Here is an 18739-nt window from a genome sequence, read left to right as displayed (position 1 = left end):
TGGAAATTGTATGTTATGTCATCAGATGTCCAGTTGTCTATGGAGTTTTATTTGAAAGATGTTCTTTGCTCTCTTGTCCAACACAGGCCTAAGTCACACCCCTTGGGCCACCTCTGATATCAGCTCAACTGTGGTGGATAGTTATAGGGAGCCAGACAAGTCCCACTCCAAGCAGGTCCCATGGTGTACTTTTCTGCCTCAGGGCTTTCTCCAGAGTGCTGAGAGCCCCCCAGGAGCATGGGGAATTAATACCCCCAGGTACACGCTCAACTAAATTGGGCAGGAGTAAGCTGATGAATGTTCCAGTCCTCAGAGGAACAGGCCTCAGGCTCACTCTACAGGGTTCCTCAACTAGGATTGCCCTTGGTGGAACTGCTTCCTGTGATCATTTCTGCATACCCTGTCTCACACTCCTTGCCCTCACTGCTGCTTCCTCCCAAATCTACCTGCACTAACCCTTATTCAGGCCTACTTCAAGGCCATTTCTGTGGTTGCACTCTGATTCTTCTAACTCTCTGGCCACTACTTGTTAATACCAGTGCACAGCTGCAACCTCTTTTCACTTGATACTCCCTCCCTGACAGTCCTATTGCCTTGCTCTGTTCACCCTCAGCCTCACATATCCAAACCACCTGATGGATATCCTCAGCCAGGTTGTCCTCAAATCCAGCGAGTAAAGAAAGGAACTCATTTTGTTCTTATCTTCTTCCCAAATTCCCATTACTGGGTAATGGCATCACAATTTACCCAGCTGTACAAGCTACAAACCAGGCATTCTTGCTACACCTCAGCCTTCCCTCCATATCCCATCATCAAGTGCTTCCCATGCTTCCCAGTCTCTGCTCCTGCTGTCCTAACCCAAGCTCTCACTGGGACTCCTGCAATGATCACTGTGAGCATTATTTAATTTTTTGAATAGGGAATCAATTTACATTTTCAAAAGGCAATTAAAGAGATTTAAAATAAAAAGTCTTCCTCCAACTATCTCCTAGCCACTCGATTAATCTTCCCAGAGGTCAATGATGTTATAAATTTTTAAAAACTTATCTTTCTGGAATATTTTATGAAAGTATGTGTATTATATATTTTAGCCCTCCTCCTTTCACCTAAATTGTAGCATGTCATATAGTGTTATACATTTTTTTCCTTGTAATTTACAGTTACCATTTCATGTCTGAATAGTATTCCTTTGTATAAATTTACTGAAGCAAACTCATTTGTTTCCAGTAATTTGTTTTTATAAACAATGCTGTAAGGAAAGATCTTGTGTTCCATAGTCTTGCCAAATTATTTACAAGATACCGTTCTTAGGTCTAAGGACATTTGTAATGTTGGTAAATACAATGGCTTTTTTGTTACTTTTTATTAAAGTTATACAAGAACATAGACTTATGAATCAAATAATTCTGAAAGGTTTGTTTTATAAAAATAAGCTAGAGAGAGGCATCCTTTTCTGAGGCGCCACTTTTGGCCCCCAACTTTTTAAAAAATTTACTCCCATGACCCTACATGACACACGGCTTCCTGAACTTTCCGTTGTAACATTACCCACAGGGTCCCCACTGTGGAGAATAAGGATTTGGTTCTTTCCTACCCTGTCTTCATGACATACACGTATCTGCACATCTATTCCAACGGACCAGCCTAAATTAGTTCTTAAGGGCTCTCAAGCGACACGTCTCTGCTAGATTTCCAGCATTTCACCTCGGATGTGACGCTAGACGCCGCAGGAAGCCACGATGCCCCGGAAACTAGCCGGATCCGGGGTGTTCCCTCTCCGTCCTCACCCCCCACGCCTTCCCAGCGTTCCAGCCCCATAGGCTAGGCCAGAAAAGAGGCGGAACTCCGCGAGCCGGAGAAAATTTCCCCGCCGGATCAAAAAGCGAAGTGCACCCTGTGTCGCGGGAGCCGCTTCTTGGTCCCTTGCTCCCGCGACATGGCCTTCAACTTTGGGGCTCCTTCGGGCACGTCGGGCACCACTGCAGCCCCCGCAGCCCCCGCGGGTGAGTGGTTCCCCGGACCTTCTCTTGGGGTGGAGGGGAGGCCTCTGGCCCGCCTCGCTCCGAGACTCCCCGGCTGGGGCTCCTGGGGTTTCCTGCCGGGGCGGAGACTTTAGGGCTTCGGAAAAGGGCGGGCGGCGGCAGAGCTGGCCGGGGCGGCTCCTGAGGAGGCCGCGGGGGGACTCGACATCCAACCCGGGGCTCGCATGCTGAGCATGGGTCCCCGCTGGACCCTGCCCTCCTAGGGTTCGCTTCCCGCCATCGCGAAGTTGGACTCGGAGGCGGCTCCTCTCTAACCTTGCGGGAGACCCGCCCTCCCCTCCCCTCCCCTCCTCACCGCAGCCTCCAGTCCCGGCGGGGACGCTCGCAGGGCCCCTGCTGCTGGGCCCGGAGAGGGTAGGGCTGGGGGCTGGGGCGCTGCCCTGCGGCTCCCTCGGGCCCGGCCCCCGGGGGGCGGGAGCCTTCGCCCCGGCCCCTTTGGCCCCCGCTAGGGGACTTCACGCTCCTACTCCTTCCTCCTGTCCCCACCGCTTTCTTAACTTGTTTGGAGCAAAGTCAAGGTTTGTCTTTTGTTCACTTCTATAAAACTTCAGCACTCTTCTAATAATACTATCTTGCTTTTTCTTTTTCTTCTTCTCCCTTTTCCATTTTAAATTTCGTTTGTTTCTTTGCCTACACGCCTATCAGGATTTGGTGGGCTTGAGACTGCCAACTCCACCGCCAGTGGGTTTAATTTTGGGGGTTTCGGATTAACTGCTAATCCTGCAGTGAACTTTAATATTGGGAATTTCGGTGTTCCTTCTACCTCGGCGACTCCGTTCAATTTTGGTAACAGTCTGGCAAGTGCAGGTAGATACTGCGGGTCGTATGTGTAACGAATGTTGGGAGCTGGAGTCCAAGAATATTTTGTGATTCCTAGAGTTTGGGACTTGTCTAATGAGGGAAGGAAATTATCACCTAATGTTGAATCAATAACATTTGTATCAAGTTTTGACTGTCTTGCAAGTTATAATGTTCCTTTGTTAAATTTTAAATTTGTATTTAATTGAACAGAATATAATTTCCAAGTATAGGAGTTTGGAATGGACTGTTATTTTTGAGTAGACTCTGTCTTCCAAATTATTAGATATCTGTCTCTTCCAAAGGATAAGCTCAGCAGTCAGGCCCATTTTCTGGGATTCTTGGACTCCTGCAGTCACTTATTTATTTTTTCTTTCATTTTTTTCTTGCATCTTTCATTGGAATTTCATTTGATTGTTCTTGTGTTTCCTAAGAGAACACGTCTTATACGAACAGCAGTAACCTGTCTTGTTTTTTAACCTGCATAATAATAAGAATAAGAATAAGAATAGTAATGAATTTCTTTGTTCAACTCAGCATGTGTACACATTTCTGTAAGATATGTAATAATAGAAGGAATCACCAATTCTTTCCTGGAAAATTTAAAAAATGATCAGAGAGTACAATTTATTTTATTGTCAGCACTGAGTTCTAAAAGGTAGGCTAGACATCTTTGCATTCAAAAGATAATTATGAAGATTTTACTATTTAGATGGATTGTTTGAAGTTCATTGGAAAATTTGCAAAACACAAACTATAATGTATGTGTATGTATAAATTTAAAATAGGTCTATGTATATATACAATGACCCCATAGAAAAATCTTGTTCATCAGCTGCTCGTATATGAATTTGTTGTCCATATTCTCTTACATTATGCCACTTATGCCCATGCCAATTATATGCATTTGTTAAATTTTATTTCCTAAAACTTTTTTGGGAAGTTCCTGGTATTTTATGCAACTTGCTACTGTGAGTATCACCCTGGCACCTGATTTGAAAACTTCTTGAAGAATACTTGAAAATTCCAAAGATGAAATAATCCATTATCATTAAGATATATTTAAAGTGATCATATATTACTGTCGTTTGGTATGTTTGCTTTTTCCTGTTTGCTTAAAATTGGCACTGGGTAAAACAGAAACATTATTTTCAAATTTGTGTTTCCAGACAAAGCCACCGAGTTGTAATTCACCAACAATAAATAAATCTGTTGGTATTTGCTTGATTTCATGTTCATTCGGAATTATCACTGTTAAATTTTGAATTGTAATAATATAACTGTTTAACTACTTTTATATACATAGGAATTATCACTGTTAAGTTTTGAATTGTGATAATATAGCTGTTTTAACTATTATTTACATATGTTCATTAACTTTGCCTTCAGCAAAGAGCTGATAAAAATTTTTTGTCTACTTTTTAATTTTGTATCCTTGCAGATCCACTATTAATAATAAACATTTTTTGTATTATGGAGCATGATAAGGTCCTGACTGATATTTTTATCATGTAGCCAATTCAAAGTATATGGTAGTTTTCCTATGGAAATGAGGAGTAATGAAAAAGATTAAGAACAATGTTCAGTACTTTAGGTGATTTTTATCAAAAATGTTTCCAGTTTTGCAGTCTACTCTAGAGCATATAAATAGAGTGGTGTTGCCTGCATGCAACATGCATTCTGTTCTTGAGTCATTTTCTATAACAGAATTACATGGTGAATATCAAAGGTTTGGGTTTTTTTCCTTCTTCTATCTTCTATATTACAATATTGATGAATCTCTGTCTCTTATACCAGAAATATATGAGGTCATAAGTTAGACTCCCAGAAAACCTGCAGCACCACATTGGTAATCAGGTAAAGACTGACAATAAGGAAAATACATAAAACAATTTTAGATTGGCTAGTATTTCATTCTGTTCACATGTCAAGTTAGATATAGTTAAGATTAATTTTGTCTCTACACTTACCAAAAGATGGAATTTGTATATCTGTCAGATTTGCCAAACTGATATATTTTCCAGAGGTATGTGATAGCTCTGTTCACTTTCCCTGCAATTGCCTTCCACTTGTGCTATTTTCTCCCTTATATCTTCCTCCAAGAGACACATTCTTGTTGTATAGAGATCAGTATATTGGTATGTTTTCTTTGAAAAGTTGCTCAGTGGAGACCAAGTAGAAATATAAGCTAGAGTAGAGTATAAATTAATTGACCAAAGCCAGGGTTGCAAGGTGTCAACGCAGTCTGCCATTTTGATCTCTTCAGCACACTACTTTAAAAACATTTGAATTAGTTGCAAGAAAACAATTGCATTAGGGATTTTAATTCTGTAAATTTCACGGAGGAAATCTAGATCTTCTATTTCTTTTGGAAAAAATGGGGATATATTACACTGCTAAACTGCCATTCTTTTGCAGCAGTAGTCTGCTAGAATTTAGGAACTGCTGCCATTTTTAAAAACTTCACATTGAACAGTTCCACCATCCATTAATGTTATCAGCCTAAATCTTGTAGGCATTTGAATTTGCAATCCGTACTCTAAAAGTACATACATAATCATTTTTTAGTTTGTTAAACATAATGGCCATAGGCTTAACATGTTTTCTCAGCCGTAACTGTTAATCATCCCTGTAGTTATTCTAGTTTAAATACTTAAGTCACTTATTTCTTGCAACGTATTGACTTCTTGATTAGTAGAATGTTTCTTTTTTTAATGATGTTGAAAGGAGGGAAAGGAAAAATAGATCAATAAATCTTGTCTTTGTGTATAGCAATTACTTTTAAAATAATTTGAAAAAGAAATTACCTCACATGTATACAAAACATTCTTCCTATTTTCTTTATTCCGTTGTAATTAGGTGGGTTCGGAGGATTTGGGACAACATCTACAACAGCAGGTTCTGCGTTCAGCTTTTCTGCTCCAACTAACACGGGCACTACTGGTAAGAGAGAAACTTTAGTCATTTGTAGAAGTAAATGAGCTAGACGTCAATTTTTTTTAACATGTCATTTCAATGTTTTATTTAAAGGACTGTTTGGTGGTACTCAGAATAAAGGTTTTGGATTTGGTACTGGTTTTGGCACAACAACTGGAACTAGTACTGGTTTAGGTACTGGTTTGGGAACTGGACTTGGATTTGGAGGATTTAATACACAGCAGCAGCAGCAACAAACTAGTAAGTATGAGGTTTTCGTCTTATTTCCAGTATAAAATTAAAACAATATAGCTGACGTTGTTGAGTGTATTGTTCAAAATACTTTAGTGGATAGCTTTTTTTTAAAAGAATTATAAATATTGCCGTGGCCGGTTTGGCTCAGTGGTTAGCACGTCAGCCCACGGACCACAGCGTCCTGGGTTTGGTTCCCACTAAGGGCACGTACCTCGGTTGCGGTTTGTCCCTGGCCCCAGTTGGGTTCGGGTGGGTGGCAACCAGTTGATGTCTCTCTCTCACATCAATGTTTCTCTCTCTCTCTCTCTCTTCCCCTCCTCCCCCTCCCACTCTATCCGAAGATAAATGCAAAAATGTCCTCAGGTGAGGATTAAGGGGAAAAAAAAGAATTATATATATATTATATTCCACAGGATTCTAAAACTACTCATGTTTATATCTGATGATAACAACTGGGAAGAAGACTTATTGACATGATTAGAAGTTCTCTGTGTTTAGTATCATTCCATTTAAATTTTTTGTTTTTGCTAAAAAAAAACAAAAACACACACACAAACATAGAAAACTGCACAAAAGTACAGTTAAATGAATTATATATAATGTAAGCACTCTTATAAACACTGCCTGTGTCAGGAGGTGGACCCTGGCCAGCCTCTTCTGAAGCCCTCCACATTCCCCTACTAATCACTTCCCCATCAGAGGAATTATATAATCCTGTCTTTATGATAATCACTTTACAAGTGTGTAAACAATATTGCTTTACATATCTTAAATCCCTGCAAGTTCCTCTTTTGACTCTTATTTTTCAATTTGTTGAAGTCAGCTCATTCGTCCTATGAAGTGTTTTGGTCAAGACTTTACTGATTGCATTCCCATGGTATAATTTAACATAATTTTGTCCTCTGTATTTCTTGCTATAAATGGTAAACCAGTATCATTTACTATGAAAAAAAAGATGATCAAAATTAAGTACAGCCCTGGCCGGTTTGGCTCAGCGGTTAGAGCGTCGGCCGGCGGTCCTGAGAGACCCAGGTTCGGTTCTCGCTAGGGGCGCGTACCTCGGTTGCAGTTTGTCCCCGGCCCTGGTTGGGTCGTGTGGGTGGCAGCCACTTGATGTGTACCTTTCACGTCAATGTTTTTCTCTTTCTTCCTTTCTCTCCCTCCCGCTCTATCTGAATAAAAAATAAAAAAATGTCCTCGGGTGAGGATAAAAAAAAAAAGTACAAAAAATATATAATCGTGTTAATAAGTTCTAGCCTTTGTGCCTTAAGCTCTGAGCCTTAGACTTGTTCAACCCTCTGTTAAAAAGTGATGTAAGCAGGTGTCATGAAACATTAAAGGCATACTGGCACCAAACTGAGAGTTTTCTAGAAAATATAATCAGACAATTAATAGGGAATTTTTTGTTATGTGAATTAGTCCATTTAGTAACTTAGCTGTTGCTTGACTGCTATATCATATATTATCTTACACTTTGGAAATAATGATCCGATCTAGCAACTTTGCCCTTCTTTCTTTTTTTTTTTTCTTTTTTTTAGTATTTTTTTTTTTTAATCCTCACCTGAGGACATTTTTTTTGTTTTTGTTTTGTTTTGTTCAGTTAGAGTGAGAGGGAGAGAGAGAGACAGAGAGAGAAACATCGACATGAAAGGGACACATCGAGTGGCTGCTACCCACACGACCCAATCAGGGCAGGGGACAAACTGCAACCGAGGTACGCGCCCTTAGCGGGAACCGAACCCGGGTCTCTCTGGACCGCAGGCTGACGCTCTAACCACTGAGCCAAACCGGCCAGGGCTCAACTTTATCTCTTAATCACATCTTCAAAGTCCCTTTTGCTGTGTAAGGTAGCATATTTATGGGTTCTGGGGATTAGGGTGTGGACATCTTTGTGTGGGTCACTATTCTGCCTACCATATCTAGGATCTGATTTGTTTTTTTGTTGTTTCTTTTTAATACTAATTTTGGGGTATGTTTTTAGCATTAGGTGGTCTCTTCAGTCAGCCTACACAAGCTCCTGCCCAGTCCAACCAACTGATAAATACTGCAAGTGCTCTTTCTGCTCCAACACTGTTGGGAGATGAGAGAGATGCTATTTTGGCAAAATGGAATCAACTGCAGGCCTTTTGGGGAACAGGAAAAGGATATTTCAACAATAACATTCCACCAGTGGAATTCACACAAGAGAATCCCTTTTGCCGATTTAAGGTATTAGTAGTGCTTTTGATCTTCACTTGAAGAGTATGTTTAAGAGAGAATATGGTATTTGGATTAAAATAATACTAAGAAAACAATTGCTTGGTTTTTCAGTACTCCTTGAACATGGTACAATTATACTTTTTTTAAAATACAAAAATTATAAAATTAAAGTGATTTCATACATATGTGTGTTTGAAGGTGACCAGATTATGACTAAAGAAGGTGTAACTAGAATATAATTTATAACTGAGGGGGAAAAAATGTTACCTAAAGGAGAATGGTCTGATGTAAAATGAGAACTTAGTGGTATTTATCTAACATTGTCCAGGAAAGTACACCCTAACAAGTATACAGGAGTATCTGTTCTGCTTAGCATATGTAATCCTATTGTCACTATTCTAGCTTGATGCCAAAGCCATTAAAACAATGTAGCCCATTTTCTTTGTTCTGACTCCATGCCTACCATACAACCTTCTCATTTGAATTTGACTTCCCAGACTCTGTTCATCAGCCAGTGAGAGTGTTTAGGTCAACTTATGGTGTATTTTTTATAACAAATGAATACATTGCAATCCAGTTTACTTCAGCCACTTTTGAGTTTTGTCAGCTTCTTAAACCCAATCTTAATGTGTACATAAGCCTGTGTTTAGATCTGTAAAGCTTAGAATCAGACCCTTGAACATAGTTAAACAAAAAGTGACCAGCTGATCTTGTTAGAGAACTTCTCTTTATCTTATCACTCTGACAAAAAAAGTGTTTTTTGAGTGTCTGAAGTTTTAGTGCCTTTATTTGTTGACAAAGACGTATACAGTAGACAGGTTGAATATAACGGTTTAATTTTTTCCTTTTTTAAAAGACAATGTGTATGGTAAAATGCATAATGAACTAATCTAGAGTGAATTTAAATTTTTTTAAAACTTGGCATTATAAATGCTGACAAATAAAGGCTTCTATCTAAAAGAGTAATTCTCTAGAAAGATATACTTTGTCATACCTAAAACTTAAGATCCCATGAGTCTACTGTATAGTAAAATAACTAACATTTTGGTCCATGACTTCTACAGTCATTTTTATATGACATTCAGAGTTGTTTCAACAGTATGTAAAAACACCCAACAACAATGGATATCAAAGTTTTTCAGAGGCAAAAGCTGCTTAGTTAACTCTGTTGAAAAGGAATTTTTAATTTCACTCTATAAATTTGTGTTATTCTGGGGTAAAATAATTTCTCTTTATAATTGTGTAACTTCCTAGGGCACATGAGATAAGAATCATTATTTCCTTCACTACCAGACATTAAGCTGTTTCCCCATAGCTGTTTAGCAGATAAGAAGCTATTAATATTAAATACTTGATTTCAGATCTGTGCATATTTTTGATATTGTTTATTTTGTTATTCCGCAGGCAGTGGGTTATAGTTGTATGCCCAATAATAAAGATGAAGATGGGCTAGTGGTTTTAGTTTTCAACAAAAAAGAAACAGATATTCGAAGCCAGCAACAGCAATTGGTAGAATCATTACATAAAGTTTTGGGAGGAAACCAGACCCTCACAGTAAATGTAGAGGGTATTAAAACACTGCCAGATGATCAGTAAGTATACAATAAATATACTGTTTATTTCTGTATGCCTTGGTCCATAGCGTGATCAAGTGTTTTTGTGGCCAGAGCCCCAATTAAATCTCAGCAGAAAGTTATTTCTCAGTTAGTGACTTTTTAGTATTTATATAGAAACATTTAAAAGCTTATTTTCTTAATCTTGGACTTTGTAAGTTATTAGATACTACTAATTTTTTAGATTTTTCACTTAGAAACAGGAAGAAACACTAATTATGGCTGTGTGCATATCAAGAGCCACAAAGACATTAATGGAAAGTTTTAACTGATTACTTACTATTCATGTTCATTTATCAATAAATATGATTGATTAACTTCCCTTATCCTATTTTAGGAAATAACTGAAATCAGTTATTTCTTGGTCTAACTTGCAGTAAAGTAACCGATAAGCTTCAAAAGAATCTCCAAAGTACTTCTCAAATCTAGGAGAAAATAATAAATTATATTTACATAGCACTTTGCAGCTAAGCAAACCTTTTTTTTTCATCCTCACACGAGGACATTTTTGCATTTATCTTCAGATAGAGTGCGAGGGAGAGAGGGAGGAAGAGAGGGAGAACCATCGACATGAGAGACACACATTGACTGGGGTTGCCACCCACACGACCCCAACTGGGGCTGGGGACAAACTGCAACTGAGGTACGGGCCCTTAGTGGGAACCGAACTCGGGACTCTGGTCTGTGGGCCAATGCTCTAACCTCTGAGCCAGACCGGCCAGGGCATAGCTAAGCAAACCTTTGACAAATATTACCTTATTTGCCTGTCTCATTCTAACTTTATTACTTAGGTTGATATATAAGTGAACAGAACATTAAATAAGAGTATTTTATTTTTCAAGATTTGAGCCCTCGCCAGGTAGCTCAGTTAGTTGTAGCATCATCCCAATGTACTAAGGTTGTGGGTTTGATCCCGAGTCAGGGCACATACCACAGGCAACCAATAAATATATAAATAAGTGAACAAAAAATATTTCTCTCTCTCCCCCTCGCTCCCTCTCTTTCTATAAACTCAATAAGTTAAAAAAATGATGTAAGAAAAAAATTTTTAATTCCCTTCTGAAACAGCCATTTCTTAATTCAGCTAGTGCCCTTTTAAATGTTTCTATTTCTTTATTGATTTTAGAGAAAGAAGAAGGGAGAGGGAGAAAGAGAGAAACATCGATGAGAGAGAATATCAGTTGGTGACCTCCTGCATGCCCCCACTGGGGATAGGTCCCACAACTTGGGGATAGGTCCCACAACTTGGGGATGTGCCCTGACTGGGAATCAAACCGTGATCTCTTGATGCATGGTTCTTGACGCTCAACCACAGAGCCACAGCAGCCGGACTCACCTAGTGCCTTTTTAAAGTCAAATGCTGCATTGATGTTAGTAGCTATGAGTTATATGTTTTGTATGTTATAACTTGGTTATTCTTTTCCCAGGACAGAAGTTGTCATTTATGTTATTGAACGTTCTCCAAATGGTACTTCAAGAAGAGTTCCAGCTACAACACTGTATGCCCATTTTGAACAAACCAATATAAAAACACAACTGCAGCAACTTGGTGTAACCCTCTCTATGACTAGAACAGAACTGTCTCCTGCACAGATCAAACAACTTTTACAAAATCCTCCTGCCGGTATGTTTATCTATACTCATAGAGTTGAGGAAATGAAAGACGTAGAGATACATGCTTTCTCTAATTTGCGAATTCTTGGTTGGTCATTAATGTTAATAAAACCAGTGTCAGCTTATCACATGTCTGCTTATTTGGGACATAGTTTTGAATTTTTTATTTTATTGATATATTGTCTTTTTTTAATTATATAGCTGATATGTTTATTAGAAATTTTGGGAAATGACAAACTAAAGAAAAATAGTTTATAATCTATCTACCCAAAGGTAATTTACTCTTATTTTGATTTATTTTTTTTCTAGTTTATTTCTTGTTTTAGCTGGATCTTCAAGTAAAACTTCAATGTGTTCTTATAAAAGATTCTCTTGTATCCTTTCCCCATTTTCTATTAGATTTTTTGGTCTTTATTTCTGATTTATAGGAACTCTTTCTATATTCAGGTTAATCATTATCTTACAGGTTATAGGTAGTTTCTATCTATTTACACCCTTTTTTTAGCTTTATCTTGCAAAATTTTTATTTTTGTGCAGTGGTCATATTTGACAGTCATTTTTCATTACAGCTTATGGGCTTTGTGTCTTACTTTGGGAATGCCTTTTATACAGATATAAAAGTGGAAAATAGTTCTTTTAGAAAAAAATACTTCTTTTTGGTAGGTGTTGATCCTATTATTTGGGAACAAGCCAAGGTGGATAACCCTGATTCTGAAAAGTAAGTGTATCTTCATTTTGTTTTCATATAAACTAATATTTGCTACCAGGGAAGCAACAAATGCAAGCTATTATAATTATAATTCTAACCTTTTAGGTGAGTTTATTTTTATTTCTATTGCTTTTTAAAGAATCTTGGCTGTGGTAGAGCAGCATAATGTGGTAAAAACATTGAAATCTGAGTACCAGTACCCTAATTATATTTGCATTTAATAATGCAAGTTTTTGCCTAACTATATTTCCTCATTTGTAATTTAGGGTGGTTGAATAAAATCTCTATGGTGTGACATTATTGATTTCATAGTCATAGATCAGCCTTTAAACTCTAGAAATTTAATGTGAAATTATATGAATGTTATTATGAAAACCTTACTAACTTCTTGTATTTTATAGTAATAGATTTAAGGTCTGAAAATTGACCACTTGCATTTCTTCAGGTTAATTCCTGTTCCAATGGTGGGTTTCAAAGAACTTCTTCGAAGACTGAAGGTTCAAGATCAGATGACTAAGCAGCACCAGACCAGATTAGATGTAAGCATTTACTTTCATTTTCTGGACCTGGGAGTAGTAAAAGGGATCATAGATATTTCTTTTTACTGTGTGTATTAGTTCTTAACTAATTTTGTCTTATAGGGAACAATATAGTATGTATTGTAAATTAGCAATTACAGTTTGTCTTTTGTTTTTAGCAATTATAGTTTTGTACAACTTTTTTTTTTTTTTATCCTCACCCGAGGACATTTTTCCATTTTTTGTTCAGGTAGAGTGGGAGGGAGAGAGAGGAACATTGATGTGAAAGGAACACATCGAGTGGCTGCCACCCGCACAACCGACCAGGGCCGGGGACAAACTGCAACCGAGGTACACACCCTTAGCGGGAACCGAACCCAGGTCTCTCAGGACCGCAGGCCGAGGCTCTAACTGCTGAGCCAAACTGGCCAGGGCAGTTTTGTACAACTTTTATTATAGCCTCCAAAATCATGTAAATCTGATTTGGTATATTTCAACAATGAATTTTAAATTGTTGGCTTAGCAAATTAATTATACTTTCATTTTCAGTTCCAGCCAGAGAATGCATATTATTTGCTTTATTAAACACTTTTATTTATGGAACCTTATGAAAATGAAGGCTCTAATTATGATTACATTGTCATAGTATATTACAATTGTAGGTTAAGGAAACAAATTTAAATTACTGAATGCTTAAATCTACATAATATTTTATATAACCAAATATCTAAAGGTTCTTAAAGGTCACCTCCAAACTCTAAATGGAATTCTTGATGAACTATTCATTCAGATTCTGTTTGAGTAATGAAAAGCCACTGTTTTAATGAAGCAACCCATTTCACTGTCAGCTAGTTCTAATTGATACAGATTCTCTTTCTTATATTTATACCCATTTTCTCTGGCATTGCTTTGTAGGTAAATCACTGTGCTTCCTATGACAGCTCTACAGATATTCGAACATCATAATCATTCATCCTTTTTAGTAGTCGCTTCTCTGACTGAGAATTCCAGCATGGTTTTGCATGTAACATGATTTCTGGATCCTTCATTACCTTAGGTTTCCATTGATTTTTTTTTTTCTAGTTTTATTTGTAATTTCATTAATTTCTTCTCTTAGCAATTTCCTTTATTCTGCTTTCTTTGGGTTTATTTTTCTCTTCTTTTTCTAGTTTTTTAAAGTAGCAGCTTAGATTACTAATTTGAGATCTTTTGTCTTTTCTAATCTAAGCACTGTTTTACCTAAATCCCACAAATTTGATAATGTATTTTCATGTTTGATCCAGTCAGAATATTTTCTAACTTCCCTTGAGAGTTCTCTCTGTTGGATTTTTATGACTAATGGATTATTAATTAATTTTTTTAAATTAAATTTTAAATTTATTGGGGTGACATTGGTTCATAGGATCATACACGTTTCAGGTGTACATTTCTGTGATACATTATCTGTGTATGTTGCATTGTGTGTACACCACCCAAAGTCAAATAATTTTCCATCACCAGATATTTGGCTCCCTTTAGCTCACGCACACACACACACACCCACACCCACTCCTTCCCTCTGATAACCACCATACTATTGTCTGTGTCTATGAGTTTCAGTTTTATAGCCCACATATGAGTGAAATCATATGGTTCTTATCTTTTTCTTACTGACTTATTTTCATAGCACAATATTCTCAAGGTCTATCTATAGTGTTGCAAATGACAGTATTTCATATTTTCTTATGGCTGAGTAGTATTCCATTGTATATATGTACTACATCTTCTTTATCTAAGTCTGAATTATTTAGAAATATTTTTCACTTCCAAGTGTTTGGAGATTTTCCTGTTGTTCTGTTGTTGATTTCTAGTCTAATTCTGTTATGGTCAGAGAACTTTGTATGGTTTCAATTCTTTTAATTTTGTTATGGTTTTTAACCCACATGCCTTTGAAAAATGTGGATTCTGCTGTTTTTGGATGGAGTTTTCTGTTAGCCTAAGTGAAATCCAGTTGGTAGATAGTTCAGTTCTTGTATAATCTTGTTGATTTTCCTATTTAAGTAGTTGTGTTATGAGAGGAGAGTTGAAGTTTCCAGCTGCAATTGTCGATTTTTCTTTTTTCTCCTTTTCACTATATCAGTTTTTGCTTCATGTATCTTGAAGGTCTATTATTAGGTACATATGTATCTAGGATTGTTATGTTCACTTAGCAAATTTACCTTTTATTATTATATAATGTCACTCTTTTTCTTTGTTTTTTAATGCTTGCCAGAGGACATTTTTGCATATATCTTCAGATAGAGCAGGAGGGAGAGAGGAAGGGAGAGAGAGAGAGAAACATCCACATGAGAGAGACACATCGAGTAGTTGCTACCCACTGACCCCAACCGGGTTGGGGTCGGGGACAAACTGCAACTGAGGTACGTGCCCTTAGTAGGAACCAAACCCAGGACTCTCCAGTTCGCGGGCTGATCCTCTAACCACTGAGCCAAACCAGCCAGGGTTATAATGTCATGCTTTAGGTAATTTTCTTTGCTCTGAAGTCCACTTTCTCTAATATTAATATAAAGCCACTCTCATTTTCTTTGGATTAGTGCTTGCATGGTATATCTTTTTCCATCCTTTTACTTTTAACCTATCTACAGTCATATGCCACTGCAAAATGTATCCTTAGGCAATTTCATCTTTGTTCAAATAAAACCTAGATTATATAGCCTGCTACACACCTAGTCTATCTCTGTCTGTTATAGCCTATTGTTTTTAGGCTACAAGCCTGTACAGTATATTACTGTGTAAAGCAACATGAGATTAAATCAAGCACAAGAGAAAATGATGTAATCAGGAGATATGGTAAGCACGAGACACATGAGGCTGCTGCCTGCATAATGCAGCATACTGTTGTGGGGTTTATTTTTTTTTCTTTATTGAATTTAGAGAGGAAGGGAGAGGAGAGACAGAAATGTCAAAGAGAGAAAACGTTGATTGGCCACCTCCTGCATGCCCCTCACTGGGGATTGTGCCCACAGCCTTGGGCATGTGCCCTGACTGGGAATCAAACCAGCGACCTCTTGGTGCATGGGTTGCCACTCAACCATTGAGCCACACTGACTGTGCTATTGTGGTTTTGTCTTTAATTACAGCTTACATTGAATATCATTTTGTATTTGTTTCAGGTGTACAGCATAGTGGGTAGATAATCACACTTTACAAAGTGGTACTCCCGATATTTCAAGTATGTACTTTGCACCTTACATAATTAATACAACATTATTGACTATGTTGCCTATGCTGTATTTTACATTCCTGTGAGGATTCCGTGACTTTGAATTTGTACTCATTTATCCCATCACCTTTTTCACCTAGTTCCCCAACCCCCCTACTTTCTGGCAACCGTCAGTCTGATCTCTGTATCTACAAGTCTGTTTCTATTTTCTTTGTTCATTTATTTTGCTGTTTGGATTCCACAATAAGTGATATGGTATTTGTCTTTCTCTCTCTGACTTATTTCATTTACCATAATATCTTCTAGGTACATTCATGCTGTCACAAATGATAAGATTTCTTTTTTTTTTTTTTTTTATGGCCAAGTAATACTCCATTTTATATGTGTACCACTGTTTTTTTTTATCCAGTTGTCTATGAATGGGCACTTGGAATTGCTTCCATTTCTTGACTGTTGTGAATAGCACTGCAGTTAACATAGGGGTGCATATATTCTTTTGAGTTAGTGTTTTGTTTTTCTTCAAATACATACCCAGAAGTGGAATTGCTGGATCATAAAGCAGTTCCATTTTTACTTTTTTGAGGAAACTCCATACTGTTTTTCACAGTGGCTACACCAATCTGCATTCCCACAAACAGTGCACAAGGGTTCCCTTTTCTCTATATCCTTGCCAAAACTTGTTTGTTGATTTATTGATGATAGCCATTCTGACAGGTGTGAGATGATATCTTACATGTTTTTATTTTGTAATTCTCTGATGATTAGTGATGTTGAGCATCTTTTCATATGTCTTTTGGCCATCTGTATTCTCTTTGGGGAAGTGTTTATTCAGGTCCTCTACTCATTTTTTAATTGGATTGTTTGTTTTTCGGTGTTTAGTATGAATTTTTTATATATTTTGGATATTAACTCTTATCAGATATACCATTGGTAAATGTGTTCTCCCTTTCAGTAGGTTGTCTTTCCATTTTATTGATGACTTTGCTATGCAAAACTTTTTAGTTTAATGTAGTCCCATTAATTTTTTTCCTTAGTTTCCCTTGCCCAAGGAGATATGTCAGAAAAAACATGGCTAAGAGAAATGTCAGATATTTTACTGCCTATATTTTCTTCTAGGAGTTTTATGATTTCAAGTCTTATATTTAAGTCTTTAACCATTTTGAGTTTATTCTTGTATATGTTGTAAGGAAGTTACCTAGTTTCATTTTTTTGCCTGTATTTGTTCAATTTTCCCAGTACCATTTATTGAATAGACTGTATTTACCCCACTGTATGTTCCTGCCTACTTTGTCATATATTAATTGGATGGGTTATTTCTGGGCTCTATTCTGTTCCATTGATCTGTGTGGCTGTTTTTATGCCAGTACCGTGCTGTTTTGATTACTGTAGCCATGTATATAGTTTGATACCAGGTAGCATGATACCTCCAACTTTTTTTTTTCTTTCTTAAGATTACCGTGGCTATTTGGAGTCTTTGTTTCACTTCTGTTCCATATACATTTTTGGGTCCTGGCTGGTTTTGCTAAGTGGTTAGAGCATTGGTCTTTGGACCAAAGAGTCATGGGTTTGATTCCAAGTCAAGGGCATATACCTGGGTTGCAGGTTTGATCCCCAGTCCCAGTTGGGGTTGTGCAGGAGGCAACAATTGATGTCTTTCTCTCCCATCAATGTTTTTCCCTCCCTCCCTTTCTTAAAAAAAGAAAAGAAAATCAATGTAAAAATATCCTCGGGTGAGGATTTTAAAAAATGGGATTGTTGCCCTGGCCGGGTTGGCTCAGTGGTTAGAGTGTTGGCCTGCAGACCAATGAGTCACGGGTTTGATTCTGGTCAAGGGCATGTACTTTGGTTGCAGTTTGTCCCCAGCCCTGGTCAGGGTCCTGCGGGAGGCAACCAGTTGATGTGTCCCTCTCACTTCGATGTTGCTTTTTCTCTCCCTCTCTTCCACTCTGTCTGAAGATAAATAGAAAAATATCCTCAGGTAAGGATGAAAAAAAAACCAAATGGAATTATTTGTTTCACTTCTGTGGAAAACACCATTGGTATTTTAATATAAATTGCTTTGGGTAGTATGGACATTTTAATGATATTAATTTCTCCTATCCATGAGTATGGTATATGACTTCATTTATTTGTATCTTTTTCAGTTTCTTTAGTGTCTTATAATTTTCTGATACAACTCTTTTACCTCCTTGCTTAGATTCATTCCCAGGGTTTTGTTTGTTTTTAAATGTTTTAATTTTTTTTTTAGAGAGAGAGTGGGAGAGAGAGCAAGAAACATTGATGTGAGAGCGAAACATAAATCAGCTGGCTCCTGAATGCCCCAGATCAAGCCCATAACCCAGGCATGTGCCCTGACTGAGAGTTTAACTTAATCCACTGAGCCACACTGGCCGGGCCTTTTGTTTGTTTTTATGCGATTGTGTAATAGGATTGTTTTCTTAGTTTCTCTTTCTGGTAGTTCATTGTTGGTGTATAAAAATGCAACTGATTTCTGAATATTTATTTTATATGCTGCTACTTTACCAAATTCATTTTTTAGTTCTAGTCTTTTGGTGGAATCTTTAGGGTTCTCTATACAGTATTATGTCATCTGCAAATAATGACAGTTTTCCTTCTTCCTTTCCAATTTTGGTGCCTTTTTTCTTTTTGTCTGATTGCTGTGGCTAGGACTTCCAGTACTATGTTGAATAAGAGCTGTGAAAGTGGACATCCCTGTCTTGTTACTTATTCTAAGGAAAACATTTTTCCCCGTTGAGCATGATGTTAGCTGTGGGTTTGTCATATATAGCCTTTATTATGTTGAGGTATATTCCCTCTATTCCCACTTTGCTTAGAGTTTTTATCATAATGGGTGTTGGATTTTTTCACATGCT

General features: G+C 37.4%; 1 protein-coding gene across 3 annotated transcripts in view; it reads left to right on the top strand.

Annotated features, from left to right (window-relative positions):
* The first annotated feature begins 1906 nt into the window (after nucleotides 1-1906).
* The window catches only part of NUP54 (nucleoporin 54), a 29419-nt gene continuing 12586 nt past the window's right edge, over nucleotides 1907-18739 (top strand). For 2 of the 3 annotated variants that reach the window (XM_036278169.1, XM_036278177.1), the window contains exons 1-8: nucleotides 1907-2003; nucleotides 5700-5783; nucleotides 5871-6017; nucleotides 7993-8219; nucleotides 9615-9802; nucleotides 11251-11447; nucleotides 12101-12155; nucleotides 12592-12685. In XM_036278169.1, the coding sequence (XP_036134062.1) occupies nucleotides 1937-2003; nucleotides 5700-5783; nucleotides 5871-6017; nucleotides 7993-8219; nucleotides 9615-9802; nucleotides 11251-11447; nucleotides 12101-12155; nucleotides 12592-12685 (1059 nt within the window). In that variant the 5' untranslated portion in view covers nucleotides 1907-1936. Of the gene's footprint in view, nucleotides 2004-2687; nucleotides 2850-5699; nucleotides 5784-5870; nucleotides 6018-7992; nucleotides 8220-9614; nucleotides 9803-11250; nucleotides 11448-12100; nucleotides 12156-12591; nucleotides 12686-18739 lie in introns of all 3 variants that reach the window. The other variant, XM_036278186.1, reaches the window with a different exon arrangement.

This window comes from Molossus molossus, unplaced genomic scaffold, assembly GCF_014108415.1.
Source record: "Molossus molossus isolate mMolMol1 unplaced genomic scaffold, mMolMol1.p scaffold_m16_p_1, whole genome shotgun sequence".
Lineage (NCBI taxonomy): Eukaryota > Metazoa > Chordata > Mammalia > Chiroptera > Molossidae > Molossus > Molossus molossus.
Note: the sequence above shows the minus strand (reverse complement) of the source record. Positions and strands in the feature narration are given on the sequence as shown.